Source organism: Ananas comosus, linkage group 22 (assembly GCF_001540865.1).
Source record: "Ananas comosus cultivar F153 linkage group 22, ASM154086v1, whole genome shotgun sequence".
Lineage (NCBI taxonomy): Eukaryota > Viridiplantae > Streptophyta > Magnoliopsida > Poales > Bromeliaceae > Ananas > Ananas comosus.
The window spans coordinates 10,118,153-10,133,802 of record NC_033642.1 but is presented as its reverse complement, the minus strand read 5'-3'; the positions used below and the strand labels follow the sequence as shown (position 1 = coordinate 10,133,802).

The 15,650-nt window shown below is 39.2% G+C and overlaps 2 protein-coding genes across 2 annotated transcripts; one reads left to right on the top strand and one right to left on the bottom strand.

Annotated features, from left to right (window-relative positions):
• LOC109727520 (extensin-like) lies at positions 288–2,304 on the bottom strand. The gene has a single exon (XM_020257660.1). The coding sequence runs from the start codon at positions 2,152–2,154 to the stop codon at positions 613–615; it is 1,542 nt and encodes a 513-aa protein (XP_020113249.1). The 5' UTR covers positions 2,155–2,304; the 3' UTR covers positions 288–612.
• LOC109727334 (translation initiation factor eIF-2B subunit epsilon) lies at positions 5,535–14,978 on the top strand. Its single transcript, XM_020257414.1, has 15 exons — positions 5,535–5,856; positions 5,929–6,162; positions 6,659–6,973; positions 7,787–7,894; positions 8,717–8,909; positions 9,945–10,207; positions 10,964–11,093; positions 11,458–11,537; positions 11,743–12,000; positions 12,073–12,146; positions 12,372–12,463; positions 12,813–12,895; positions 13,261–13,332; positions 14,181–14,306; positions 14,651–14,978. The coding sequence occupies exons 1-15, from the start codon at positions 5,725–5,727 to the stop codon at positions 14,699–14,701; spliced, it is 2,211 nt and encodes a 736-aa protein (XP_020113003.1). The 5' UTR covers positions 5,535–5,724; the 3' UTR covers positions 14,702–14,978.

Below are 15,650 nucleotides of genomic sequence, written 5' to 3'. Positions count from 1 at the left end.
GCATAAAAGCTTTTCAAACCACAAACTTTTCATGTGTTCAGGGCACCAATTTTGAGTTATGAAGAAAAGAATCAGCATCAGACAAATTCCTCAGCAAGTCTCGAACGTACGACAGATGTGTGGAATATGACTCCTCGATAGATTGTCTAAAACAAGATGCTACTGAGATTTTCTATTTTCCACTTGTGATGAAAATTAGCATTTACAAAATGTATATACAACAAATGGAAGAAGAGACTAATGCATTGATTCAGTGCGCCCTAATTGCAAGCACATCAGAGATGTAATTAAAAGGGAAAAAAATGATATCGGAGTTTCGTCTGATCATTAAGCAACAAATATCTAAATCAACCCACTTGCTAACTTGCAGAGTGTCATCTAAGTATCCACTGCAACATTCTAGTTATAAATTAACACCATGTTATTAGGAAAACAAAGCAGTACAACTATGCCCACCTCCCACATTGCATCTACACTATGATCATGTTCACAATAACAATTAGTATTTACATGCGATAGCTTTAGCATTAGACTAAACCAAACAACATTAAACATAAGGACAACAACATGGATAGAACAGAGAACGTATCTCGCATCATCCTGCCAAAGTGATCAAGAAATCTGGGACGGCTTCACCGGCCTCGCAGGCTCTGTGCTGAGAGGAATGCTGGTAACCGCTTGATACGACGGGAACGCGCCATAGTAAACCGCCCTGCCCGTGCTGTCGTAGGCCACTTGTGGTGGCGCATAGGCCAAAGTCGATTCCGGCCCCTGCGGCATGCGCACCATGCCGACCCCTTCCGATGGCTGGCTCACAACCTTTACGGATCCCTGCGGCTGAGTGGGAGCCGGTGCTGGCGTCGGCGCCATCGCGTAAACTACCGGCTCACGGTAGACATTTGCAGGGGATAAATTCGGCACTGTGGTGAGGTACCCTTGCGGCGGTGGCGGCTGCGGTGGCGGTTGCGTGTAAACAGCTCCTGCGGTGGTAGGAGCAGGGATGAAGTACACGGGTTGTTGGTCCCCTCCGGCAGCTGAGGTGAACCTCCCGGGGGGGATTACAGTGTTCCTCGGCACCGGCATGTAGCCAGTAGGCATTGGCCCCACCGGTGGAGACGGTGCGGGGGGCTTCTCCTGCATAGTTGGAAGGTAGTAGTCAGGAGAAGAGTAAGCCCTAGCAAAGGTTTCTTCGCCGCTCATCCTCTGCGTTGGCGGCGGCGGCGGCGGCTGCTGCGGTGGCGGCTGATTATCGGTGATCTTGAGGTTTTCCTGAAATCGCCTCTGTAATTCTACCGGATAGACGGCGGAGAAGGCCGGATCGCCTCCGATTTGCCAATTCTCCCTCGTCGGATCGGGCTTCCACGCGGCTTCAAAGGGCGGATCCTTGGCCTTCGCCATAGGGGGTTGCGCGAAGCCCCTGTCGAATCCGCCGACGAGGTAATCGGAGCTCGGTGCCGGTGCCGGCGCCGGCGCCGGCGGCGCCGCGGGTGGTGGCGGAGCGGTGGCGATCGGTGGCGGAGCGGCGGGGATTTCGATCTGCTGGAGCGGCGGCGCTGGGGCGGGGGGTGGGGCGGAAGCAGCGGGAGGGGGCGGCGCGGAGTTGAGGGCGTCGAGGAACCACTGGCGATCGGTCCTGCTCGGCTCGAGGAGCGCGGCGGAGGGGGGCGGCGGGGGGTTGGGGGGGAAGATAAAGACGCGAAGGCGCGGGGCGGATGATCGGGAGGAGGAGGAACCGGTGGAGGAGGAGGAGGAGCGAGGGAGGAGGAGGCGATCGTACTCGTGCAGCATGTGGTCGAGATCGTCGTCGTTGGTGATGGAGACGAGGGCGTCGAGGTCCTCGTCGGGGAGCTGGTACTTAACGACGACGGAGCCCTCGTCGGCGCCCGCCATGGCGGCGAGCTTGGATTGGAACGCGGCGAAGCGCATGGAGCGGTCGAGGGAGAGGATCTTCGTCTCGCCCCCGACGTAGGAGAGCTGGGTGTCGCCGGGGCGCGGCTGTATCCGGCCACCATAGCTCACCATGAGCCGCACCCGCGCGGCTGCGGCGGCGGAGGAGTGGGTGGCGTCGTCCCAGGCCACGGCGCCCTCGTACTCCACCTCGCGGGGGTGAGGAGAGGAGTCGCCCTCGTAGGAGGAATACTTGTAAGGCTCCATGGATTCCGAACGGGCCGAGCTCCGAGGTAGGGTTAGGGTAATAGGGAATTTATGGGAGGAGGAAGATGACAACGGGATTATTAATTTTTAATTTCGCATTATTGGAGTTTTTCTTCGGAGGGATTATTACAGGGATAGTATAATATTAACGACGATGATGCTGCTTTGATAGTCGTGCCGCGACAAGTGGGGGAGGATGAGGCGGGTGGGGCCCAGGTGGAGTTTTCCTCTTCCTTCACGTTAAATAGTGATAACGACTAGTTTGACCAAAAAAAAAAAAAAATTCATTAAATGGTCTAATCCCGATTAGAGTTTAATAAAGTAAAAATTATGTTGCAAATGAAGGACAAACCTCTTTAATGCAAATTAATATTATTTACAGGCATGTCTACGGTCATAATTTTTTATTTAAAAATCTAAAAGCTAAATAATTTTTTTAATAAATACGTGTGCGGAAGATTAAATATTCAATTTTTAATTAGTGATCTAAAATGCCAACAAATTATACTAAATATAAAATTGAATAAATTTTAAATGTGTTAACTTGTTGAAACAATTTAAGAATTGAATTGAATAATAACTCAGCGGAGACATGTGAATGGCACTATGATAAAGACGGAAGTTAATTCGCTAACCGCAAAAGTATGAATGATAAACAAGTGATTAAAATGTCTACACATCACATGGTGGGGGAGAAACGGCGCTCGATACTTTAACAGCGCCGTTATTGTTAATTTAGTACTGGTATTATATTTACAAAGGACTTAGGTACTATATTTTTATACCTTTTAATGGTCAATGTTTAGCCGTAACACTTTAATTTGAGTAGTGGAAATTATATTTAAAAAGAAAAATAAGATATGTTTCTTTTTTAGTGTGGTACTGATTGTTGATCGATATACTCCTATTTAATATGTTTTTTTGTTGGATTTGGCACATCCTAGTGTTCTCACCATGTGCGTAGGTCTTTAATATTAAAAGCCGGGTCATTTAATATATATATATATATATATATATATATATAGGTGAGTTTATGGGTGAGGTTAAAATAATGAGATCCAAGCTTATAAGTTGGGGTACATCATACATACTAGGTGTCAAATTAAGGAGTTTACGAACAGGTATACTGGAGAGAAATCATTCTCATTTAGAACAATGTCATGAGGTGATTAATTTGAAACTGTAATCACAGCTCAAAAGATTTAGCCTTGCAAGATTTTTATAGTGGTTTAAATTTTGATTCATTCATTTTGCCCTCGAATTTGAAAAAAAAATAAGAGAAACAAAAGGAATATACATGATGCAACCATCGCTATTATTCTATGAACTTTCTTGTGTATAAAAGAAAAAAAAAATCAGTTGTTTGTTGGGAGGGTGCACAAATGGAATCAAAGTTAGGTTTGCAAATGATTCCAATCATTGATGGGTTACTCATTAACTACTAAACATGTAAACGCAAGAAGACAACAGCTAAACTAACCTCACGCATGGCATAACATCAGATGCATTTCATTATCTTGCACCGTGTGTGTGTGTGCGCATACTAGGCTAATATACTATTAATAGTACAAAGTTATTAGTGCTATCAAGTTTTTGGCCATTGAATTAAGAGATGTGCGGTTAAGATGATCAAAAGGATAGATCTAACGGTGAAAAACTTGGTAGCACTAAGTGCTTCATGCTATTAATAGCATAGTAGCCGAACTCTATATATATATATATATATATATATATATTGAGAAATAAGTAGCAAGCTACCTGCTTCATTCATTAAATCAAATGAACTGAGCGTACAAATTGGAAACAGCTTAGGTCTCCAAGAAACCGAAAAAAAGGTGAAAATTAAATTAAAAGCAAAAGAAAAAGAGAAAGAAAGGTTAAGGTCGCAAAAGAGAGAGGAACAAAGAAAGGAGGTATAAGAGGGGCTTTAGAGCATTGTGGTCCATTGCTGATCAGTAGTTTGAGACGTTCAAGAGACCCGGAAACATTATGCGGCTTTCCATTGAAAACATAGTTATTTCTATCCGTCTAGATTACCCACCAAGTCGCAGCCAGAAGGATCAAGTGTTGTTTTCTTGACGAGTCGACATGGATTTCAATACTTTCGGCCCAGAGACCTCTGGCGTCACCTGTGCTGACGTCGTTTGCGTCCGGTCCTCCCATACTGAGAAGAAGATACCGAAAGTAAACACAATCGTTGAAAAGGTGGTCGCAGCTTTCCGTGAGGACTGCGTAGAAAGCACAGTTCTGATCTACGTGCATGCCTCGGATGAATAATCTGTCGGCAGTGGGTAGTCTCTTTCGAAGGAGCACCCAAATGAAGACTTTAATTTTAACGAAAATTTTCAGCTTCCAGATGTGCTGATTCGTCGGAACACGCAGTTCAGCGTCCGTGATGAACTGGTAAAGAAATTTAACCGTGAAAAGTTGGTTGGAGGTCCATCGCCATTTAACCAAGTTCGGTCTGTTGCTTGGGCGGCCCTTTATATTTTATACTTGTGCCCACTAGTCCCACGTGAATGCAAGTGAAAGAACTTTGTGCTTTAGTTATTCTTTCCTCGAGCCCCCCACTTTTCTCCTTATTAGTAAAACTAATCCATAACCTTGTATCACTCAGTTGAGAAAGTCCAGGTTATTCTTTCTTACAATAAGATTAACCTTCGTGCATGTGGAATGCCTTTTCTGAGAAAAATCGCCAGTTTCAGAATCTGAAAAGTAGATTCGTAGGTTATAACAAATTAACAACTACTACTGGATAAGTTGTTGGGATATATCTCTTATTATTGTAGAGTTGGTTGGAGACTGTTGCAAGTGAATTAGGAGACTGCTTTGAGTAGTATTTAGCCCGGCCCATGTAAGGCATCAAAGAAAGCCCATAATTTACTGGGCTCGTTACTGAGGCCCAAAAAGAGGTTGACAACATTGGGCTCAAGGGGAACAAGAATGTTGCCCACAATTCGACCCAAGCCCCATATAAATGGGAACTAGTGTCAAAATCCGAAGCAGCCGTGGCCCCATCCATTTGCAACTTAAAGCATTCGCTTATTGGATAACGGGTCGGTCCTATTCTAACCCGAACGCTCCTCTCTACTGTTAGGGTTTATTGCCTGCACCCGGTGTATCAAATGCCTCATGAACCGCACCTAAATTTTTTGATGATCACTGTTGTAATTTAATTTATGAGAAATTAGCATCGTATAGTTATACTTTTTATATGCGAATTATCAATGTTATTTTTTTTAAAAAAAAAATTTAAGGTCTCTATCACTAATTACTGTTTTTTAAGGATGCGGTGTACGAAACGTACCTGAACACCCGGTGCAGGAAATGATTTCTCTTCCTCTCCTCTCCTGTTGTTGTTTCAACTTTCAACAGTGTTCTTCTGCTTCTCCTGCATCGGTGACTCTCCCCGACGCTTCCTCCTCGCAGATCACCGACACAACCTTTAGCCGCAGAGCTTCTCAAAAAGCGCTTTGTGGCGCTGCTTCTCGAAAAGCGCTTTTTGACCGCGCGGCGTCCGCTCTTCTTCCTCTTCGAGCTTCTCTTGCTCCTCCTCCCCCTCGTCCGTCAATGGCGCTGAAGAAAGGGCAACGCACGTCCTCCGACGACCCCGAGGAGCTCGCGCGCACCCCTCTCCAAGCCCTCCTCCTCGCCGATAGCTTCGCCCAAAAGTTCCGCCCCATCACCCTCGAGCGCCCTAAGGTAAGGTCGTCTTCTACCTCAACCCTCTAAACCCCCTTCTAGGGTTTCGACTTCTCCATCTCCATGTTGTAGGTGCTTCTCCCGCTTGTGAATGCTCCGATGATCAACTACACGCTCGCGTGGCTCGAATCCGTGGGCGTCGAGGAGGTCTTCGTTTTCTGCTGCGCCCACGCGCAGCAGGTGAAGGACTACCTCGACGGGTCCGATTGGGTGAAGCACCCCTCCGCGTTCTCCGTCACCACCATCGAGTCTCACGATTCCATCAGTGCTGGCGACGCTCTCCGCTTCGTCTACAATCACGGCGTTGTGAGCCCCCTACCACTCCGAATCCTTTCCCTCTCTAGTTCATGAGTTTCTTACTAATATGGTTAAGTAGTGTTCATTCCATTATTGCATTTAGAATTTGGTAGATCTTCAGTTTCCTTCGTTACAATGTCATCGAAAATGGTTTAGATGTTTCTGTTCTTACCGTTTCGTTAGAAGTTTATTCTGCTCGTCCTAGTCTTTCAATCATATATTTGTGCTTTTAGTCTGATTAGTACGATTGATTATGTTTGGAGTAGAAATAGTGTGTCTGAACTGAACTTAAACCAAGTTTTGGAATGGGTATGGAGGATAGAATTTTATGTTGAAATGGTAGAACTTAGTAGAGGATCTATTTAGTGTCTTTGTAGTTGCCAGTTCTCTTATTTGAGTGAGGTGTGAGCTTTTTTGCGTGACTACAACTATCTTTTTGAATTCTAATGGTGAGAATGAGTTTTCTTCTATGAAATTGAATGATGTTTTCCCCCCCTGCTTGAAGATACGTGGAGATTTCATTCTCATAACTGGCGATACAATCAGCAACATGAGCCTGACACAAGCACTTCAGGAGCACAAGGAGAGAAGGAAGAAAGATCCACATGCAATTATGACTATGGTTATCAAACGTTCTAAACCGTTGCCCCAATTACACCAAACTCGACTTGGCACTGATGAGATTCTGATGGGTATTGATCCTGAGACGAAAGAGCTCCTATACTATGAAGATAAGGCTGATCGCTCACGGCGGCTAATTACTCTCGATAAGAGCTTACTCGCTGATAATCCTTCTCTGATTTTGCACAATGATAAGGAGGTTTTATCTTGCTTCAACTTTTATTTGACAAATTACCAGGAATGACAGATGCTTTTGAATGCTTAACTGTTTGGATTTTGGTAGAAGCGCTCGTCTTTGTTTTCTTTTCTCCCTGATTGTTTTAATGTTTGTGCTGTTTTCTGGTTGTGCTGTTATTTGACTGGATTGATGACTATCCTGTGAGTTTATTGCAGTATGCTTGTGCTGGATGATACTTATGTTTCTAATTTTTTTGTGCAGATATATGTTTTTTGGATGACAAGACTTGATAATTCCACTCCGAATGCATGTACATGTATATTTATATGCATATATAATATGTATCTGTGGTATACTTTTGTAGTTTGGACCCTTCAATTAAACTGATAACAATTTGGATATATTAGTCTGTAGTACCAGAGTATTGTTTCTGTGAATTGATTTTTGTGTACACAAAAAAAATGGAAAGCCGTGCCAATATCCTTTTTTCGGACTTCATATATGTCATTTCTACTTTGTTTCATCTCTTTCCAAGCTTTCCAGCTGATATGAACTTGGAAGTGAGTTGGATTAGAAGAAGCTCTTCAGTTACATTGTGCCAATTATACCCCAATTCTTCAAATGCACTAACATTTATCAAGTGATCGCTGAGGCATATATTGTGAGCTACATGATTTCCCATATCAATGAAAATTGTAACATTTTTGCCTGTAAGCACAAATACTGGTTACTTAGTACTCGTATGTGATTTTGCCCCCTTTTTATTCTAATACTGTTTAATATTTTGTTTGCGACAGAAATTTTCAGTTTCTAACTTGTCTCTAAATCATGCAGGATTGCTACATTGATATATGCTCTCCAGATGTTCTTAGCATTTTTACTGATAATTTTGATTATCAACATCTTCGCCGTCATTTTGTGAAGGGTTTACTAGTTGACGATGTAAGACCCTTTTTCATTTCATTTTCATCTGTTTAGCCACTAGTTTTTCATGCTAAGTTTCAGAATCATAGTTCTATATGATGGTTCCTTGGTTGTTAGTTATTTTTTGATGTCAGATATTTTGATTGGATCCTCATTTATGATGAATTCTTGAATTATTGCTGCAACAAGTCAATGGATTGCCTTGTGCATATGCAGTAAGCTGGTCTATTTGTAGGAAAATATCCCATGAAAGTTTGGGGCTTAGCTAAGAATATGTACACAACAAGTTGTAAAATTCATGTATAAACATTATTCAAAAGGAAATATTTAGTGGATTTTTGTTTGTTACCTATGCCATTGTTTGATGCTATATTCAGTAAACAATGATGGAATATGGCTCAACTTTGAAATTTAGATGAAAAGTATACTTATGCATTATGCATGTTGTTGTCACATAAAATTCCTTGCAGTATCACTTGTGGAAAGTTCACCTTGGTTTTCCATCATGTTGACTGCACATCCTTAGGATGAGAAAGACTAGTCGCCTTTCTCTTCGTATTTACCCGTGAGAGCGTCGTATTCTTGATTTTGCTCTCATTTTTATCTATACACTTGATGTTTGGTCTGTATCATTTTAAGTTATTATATCACTGGATGCCAAATTGAGAACTTGCTCCTTGATACTGATAAGAATTTGCTTCTTTCTGCTGATAACTAGGATTCTTATCCTTGGACTCCTGTGTCAATTTTGATTTCCTCTACTTTTATGGTTCACATACTTTAAAACAAATGTATATTTTTCCTCATAGTTGACTCGTCATTTGTTGGTTTATTATTGAGGTTTCGGGCTACAAAATCTTTACTCATGAGATTCAATCAAGTTATGCAGCGAGAATAGATAATTTCAGGAGTTATGACACAATAAGTAAAGACATAATCCAAAGGTGGACTTATCCTTTGGTGCCAGATATACTCTATTTTGGAAGTCGTACACCAATGAAGTTACAAAGGCAAGGAATTTTGAAAGCACCTGGTAAGGGAAGAAAACATATTTCAATTGTCAACATGTTATCTTAATCCTGTCCTGTTTTCCATATTGTTGCTATGAACAATCATCTTGCTTTTTGTCCATTGTTTTCTATAGTTGTTCTTTTGATGTATATATTGGGAGTATTACTTATGACGGTAATGCTAACATCAAGCATTATAGAGGCAAAAATTTGAGTTCTCTAAAAACCTCTCCAGCAGTGGGTTTGGTTAGCATTTTCCCTTCCCTAAACCTCATATTCACAGGAGAACTTGCAGAATAGGATGCCTTTTTTTTTTTTGCTTTTCTTTCTTCATGTTTGGATTGGATGGTATCATTTGATTTATGCTTGATCCTTTTCTTTTGAAGCCTCTGTTTAGTTCCTTGCGTATAAAAATCTTGTTGTTTGCAAATTTTTTTTTTCTTGGAGATTATTTATTTGTGTTCCTTCTTTATAGTAATCAAAATGATATTCTTGTTCTTAACTTCACGTAGTTCTTACAGTTCGTCCCAACAATGGACAGGAAAGCTACGATTTTACATGAAACCCTGGTCTTCGTAAAAGAGTAATATAGCGATTGTTACCTATTGCTACTTTAGCATGGCTTGCTGAATAGCTTGTCTACTTTTAAGTCTCTAATAGGTAGCATTATGCTTTTGGTAAATGAAAGGTTTGGCGCTTTTGCTTTGGTGGAACAATGCAATGAGCTCCTAAGGCCCAATAACAGAAGCTTCAACTAAAAGTTTGTGCTTCTAGTGCAGCAAAAGCTTAATTTGGAGGGGTATTACAAAAATGTTGTTTGTCAACAACCTTACAGAGCAACACTTCAATGGAAGCGCCGGTTGGGCCAAAAAGCCCTCAACAACTTCCTTCTTTTTGTCATTGCTTTATTCTACCAACTACTTTTAACAGTTTATTTAATCATTTTTTAAATTGATTAGCTTCTGGAATATGACTGTATGTACCTCTATCAGTATCCAGATCATTTTCTTCTGCTAATAAGAGTTCTTTCTGATCATAAATTACGTATTTTTTTTCAGATGTTATTCTATCACATTCTGCGAGAATTGGTCCTTATTCGTCGGTCGGGAGTGGAACGAGTATCGGCGACAACAGTGTTATAATGAATTCAGTTATCGGGGACTGCTGCACTATTGGTCGAAATGTTTCAATTCATGGTTCCTACATATGGGATAATGTCGTCATTGAAGATGGATGTAAGTTAAGCCATGCATTAGTCTGTGACGGTGTCCATTTAAGGTCTGGAGTAGTTCTGGAACCTGGCGTCATATTGTCATTTAAGGTACATTATGGAATATTGTTATTTGTCATTTATATATCTATGTTTAGATCCAAGTAAGAATCTTTTACAATATTCGACAAGGTAAAATTTACTTCATAGTTCATAGAGTGTAGGAAATGAATATAATGTCTTTGTGAATTTAAAGCCGCAAAATGGAACACTACTGCATTGCAGACACCATCTCCGAGAATAGTGATTGATTGCATTTTTATTTGTCACATCATTTGATTTATTGAGTGTTCATAGAATCGTCTGCTTGGAAGATTTGCTGATTAGCATCTTATAGCTAAGGTGCTTGTGGAGTTTCATGGCAGAAAATCTGATCAAACATGCAAATATTTGTCATTTTACAAGCTTCAGCCTTAACATAGGGAGTAATGTTTCAAGGACGGAGAATACCTGAAGTTGGCCTATGTCATTGAAACTTATATAACTGAAAAACAGAATAACAATCAAAATTCTTTGCTTATAAAATAGGAGGTTCTGCTCAAATTCAAATATCAGTTACACTATAAGTTAAGATCAACTTAGCTAAGGAACTTTTTCTGAACCTAGTTAAACTTGCTTAAGTGAACATTGTTAATATGCTTATTGCTGAATTGTAGTGAACTTCTTTGTGTTGCTGTAGAATAGTTCTTGTTCTTAGCTGGATATTTGCAATCTGTTACCTCTAACGTTCTGATTTTTACTTAAACGGATATTCATTTCTTTTTCTTCCCACATTATATGTACCATGCCGGGATTGTGCTAGTCCAGGTTGAAGTTGGGCAAAATATTGTTGTTCCTGCTTATTCGAAAGTTTCACTACTTCCCCAGCCATCCACCCAAGACAGTGATGAGGAACTTGAGTATGCTGATGCCAGTAGTGGAGTTGTAGAGAGTCCATGTAAGTCTCAACCCCTTTGTAGTCCTTTTGGCTTTTTCCCCCCTTTAGTATAGGCAGTCATTAGTTATTATATCTGCAAAATGTTAAAACTTCGAAGGTAGCAAACCCTCTCTTTTTTTTCCTCCCAGACAAGCAACTTTTAGCAAATTCATTATCATCTAATTATTGTAGTAAGTACAAATTTCAGAAATTTTCATATGTTGATTTTAGCTTGCTTGAACTGTTTTTTTTTCTTGGATACATGTTATAGAAATATAACTGAGATGTAACTGGCACCTTGATTTCTTTAATTTTATTATTATTTGGAATCTGTATTCTCATGAAACTTGTTGCTGTTTGTAATTTGATAATGTGTTCTATGCAGCAATTACCAGTATGGGAAATGCAGGAAATTTTGATCAAACTGCTGTCTCATCTGATGGAGAAAAGTTGGACAACTCTGAGGTACGATTAGTAACCTTCAGTTCTTTATCTCTCTGATATCTTTTACAATCTCTATTTAAAACGTTATATGTTATCAACCACACAAATTGAAAGGTTCTTTTTCCAGAAACTGCACTCCTCTTTTGTTATTTGATTACAATGTTTGTGAAATATGGTATGGTTTCCTTGCCAACCCGTAAATCATACAGAGAAATTTTTTGTCTAGGTTGGGATTTCTGGAGTTGGTTATATATGGTCAAACAGTGATGGAGGAAATGAAGAAGAGTGGAGATATTCAATTGCTTCGATTACAGCTGAAAAAATTATGGAGTATTGTAATGAGGCTTATGATGATCATGATGCATCAGATCATGATTTAAGTATTCCACAATCCGGAGAATTGGCACATGATTCGGAGAGTACCGGCTTTGATGAGGGAGATGGTGAAGATTATAGAGATACTTATTCCAAGTTTGAGAAAGAGGTTACTAACAGTGAATATTATATTTAAGCAAAATGTCCATCTGTGAGGCTTATTTTATTACTTCTATTTCAGGTGGAAGAAACTTTCCAACGAGCTCTTGGTGGTGTGCATGAAGATAATTTGGTATTGGAAATGAATGCTCTTAGGTAAAATCTTTTTTCTGGTTAACATTTGATTTAATTCATCTCTTATTGGTATTGGAACTAGCATTTTTACTGGCAGATATGACTGAAAATATTTGGCTAGGTGAAGTTTTGATAAAAGAAAACCTATTTAACTTCTTTTCTGTCGGCTGTAACTTTTTTCCCCTTGATTTTGTTTAGTAATGTTTTCTATCCTAATCGCCGTATCTTTATGCTTTTGATATTCAGGTTGTCATACGACAAGTCGCATTTGGATTGTGCTGGGGCTGTGTTTTACTCTGTAATGAGAAGTGCATTAGCAGCTGCTCAATCTTCTAATAGTAAGCATTTAGTTGGAAGTTGCAACTCTTCTGCAATATGTTTGGCATAACTGCATAAAGTTCACTTCTTCCATATGAAATCACTTCAGAAGATACACAAGTAAAACGGAGCCTGATCTCCCATTCGAAATTGCTCCAGAATGTCCTTGCACATTTTTCAACAAAGGTGTCATCTGAGTGCAAGATTAAAATTTATCTTATCATCCCGCTGTTATGGGCATTGTGTAAAATTAAATATGAATATACGTTTGACTCATTCTCTAAACATGCAGTCAGTGAGCCTTTACTACTGTTTACATTTGGAGACTGGTAACATAGTCGCTCTTAATGACATTACTCTGGTGTACAGGTAATCTAATACAGACAACTAATGAGGTGATTGACAAGTGGAAGGGTTTTCTCGGGAAATACATCAAAAGTGAGGATGAGCAGGTATGCTTGTGGAATTTCCTTATTTCCTTCCTTTTTAATTATCTTCTTGTGCCAGTGCTGTAACATATGACTATTGATAATACTTTTTTTTAAGATGGGAAGAATTATTCATATCCTTCTCCCATTCTACTTGCGTTATGGGAAAATATTTAACGCGACTTTTAGATACTCTTCTTCATACCTTTATGACTTGATATTTTCTGTACCTTTGTTTGGATTGAAAACCAAAACACTTAATGTTGTTTGGTAAAGTAGCTGATTCCTGTAATGGTTTCAATTACTTTGACTTGGAAGCCTTTTTCTTTGATAATAACCACCCTTCTATTCTTAAGCATCTTGATTAGCTGTGCGTAATGTTCTTGCAGTTTGAGGTGATATTGAAGTTTGAGGAGATGTGCCAGGAGACTGCAAAAGAGTTCTCTCCGCTCTTTGCAACGGTAGGAAATTAATCAAGCCTACAGAATAGTGCATAATTCTACAGAATATTTTATTCTTAATATGGAGAATGATTGTAACAGGATAGCACACTAAACATGCACCAGAGATAATGTTAATAAGATAGTACCTTATCAACTCGTGAATCAATTGCTCTTGCTAGAAGTACTTAAGGCCTAGCAGAAAGCCAGGAATTTCAACATTTGCAAAGTTTATTTTAACCTAGTAGAGCCATGATAGACTTGGGGAACTAGCGGCTGAAGAATTGTCTTAACCAACTAAATCTGTTCTCTATTGTTGAGCTAGAACTGTTATAATAAAAAGCCAATGCTGGCTATAAACTGTCGTTGAACATTTCTCAAAAAAAATGAACGAAACGGGTAGTATGCTACCTTTCTTTCTCTCTCTCTCTCTCAAAAAAAAAAGAGAAAAGGAAAAGGAAAAACTGTCGTAGAACATTCATCTCATCACCTGAGAACATAATAGTATGTCGGCCTAAGAGAGACTGATGGGAACAGTCCAATATCTTTGATAATTGTCTGAGATGCTGAATTAAAGTTCGATTAACCAGTTGAGCTAATTACTATGCTTATATTGTAAATTGTTAGTTTTATATGTAGAGTTCACAGTTGGGACTCCACAAAAGCAGCACCCCCCAAAAAAAACCGAATATGAATGCAATGTGCTACTTTGTCCATACAAATTGATTGTTTTTTTTCTCCGCATTTGGCACAATTGGATTCTTTATAGCGGATTCAGGATTGTAGTCGTTTCACATTATTTTCTGAAACTTTTTCAGGTTCGGTGTACTTATATTTGTTTGTTGTGCACTATTTTTTTTTTCCACTAGATATTACACCGCCTGTACGATAAAGATATTATAACAGAGGATGCAATTTTGTCATGGGCAATGGAGAAAGAGGGAGCGGATGAATCTGACAAAATATTTGTTAAGCAGTCAGAAGCATTCATCACGGTATGCGTTTAGGATTATATTATGGAATACTGTACCCCTTGAACTCTGCTGCCAAAGTAGTTTATTGTTTGACAGTGTTTGTTGGAGGTTGTCAACTGTTAAGAGTAATTCAAGCTGAAATTAGATGCATTTTAGGTTAGAATGAGAAAGTTGTGATACTGTGCTTGTGGATTTCTTTCTTCTTTTATCATTTCTGTTTTTATAACAATCTGATTAATTTAAATGATAATTGCTTGTAGATTTTTTTTTAATTAAAACTATATTTGAAGTTATCAGCATGTTGATATCCATAATTCAATCAGAAAGTGTGATACATCGATAAATCTTTTGTAATTCGACTGCAGTGGCTGAAGGAAGCTCCGGAAGAAGATGAAGATGAAGATGAAGATGATTGAACCGCGATTATCAATTCATATGTAAAGGTAGTTTCATTTTTGATGTTCTGCTGAGGTACAACTAATCCGCATTTTTCGGATGACAACGGAGAAAGAAATTTGTATACTACACTTTCTTTTTCTTTCCCTTGATCATAGGAAAGGATTTGGCTGAGAAATTTGTATGATTGATTATAGTAGGTCAGTGTTACTACCTTCAGTAACTTTATTTTTATTTTTTCCCCCTTGAATTGCGGAGGGACTGATATTTAAAAGGCTCATCTGGTTGTTTACTTTAGTAGTTTTTTTTTTTTTTTTTTTNGATTTTTTTTTTTTTTTTGTTTTTTATCCTTTTTAACAGCATTGTAGGCTAGTTGGTGGTGTTTGTACCCTGGTGTTTTTTTCGAACTTTGCTACTTGTTTCCCGATAATTTGATTTCAGCAGAAAATATTATATCAATTACAACGGATATTTTATCATTATTTTAATTATACTCGGACATTTTGAAAGGTTGAAAACTTTTAAGAGGAAAAGAAATGGATGTTGATCTTATACGATTCCATTTTATTTTATTAAAGAAGATCAACGAAGTTGTCGATCTTATATAATAAAATGGAATCGAATAACTGATATACAATAGAGCAACTGAGTCGCCTTCTTTATATAATAAGTAAAAAAGGAAAAAGGCAACAAAGTTTGCGATCAAATCAGATCGAAATTCTTCTTATACTTACGTAAAGGAAACTTCAGTTTAAACTTACATTTATTAATATGTAACGAAAAGGAAAGTGATAATATGTGTAAATATTGTGTTTAAAAATGTGTTGGTGCTCGTCAATTTGCGCCACCCACAAAGTCGTGAAATGCGATTTGGGGGGACGCTTGTTGCCGTGTGCATCAACTGCACTAAATTATCCTTTTGGGAGGGGACACTTGTTGTCGTACGAATCAATTGCACCAAATTATCCT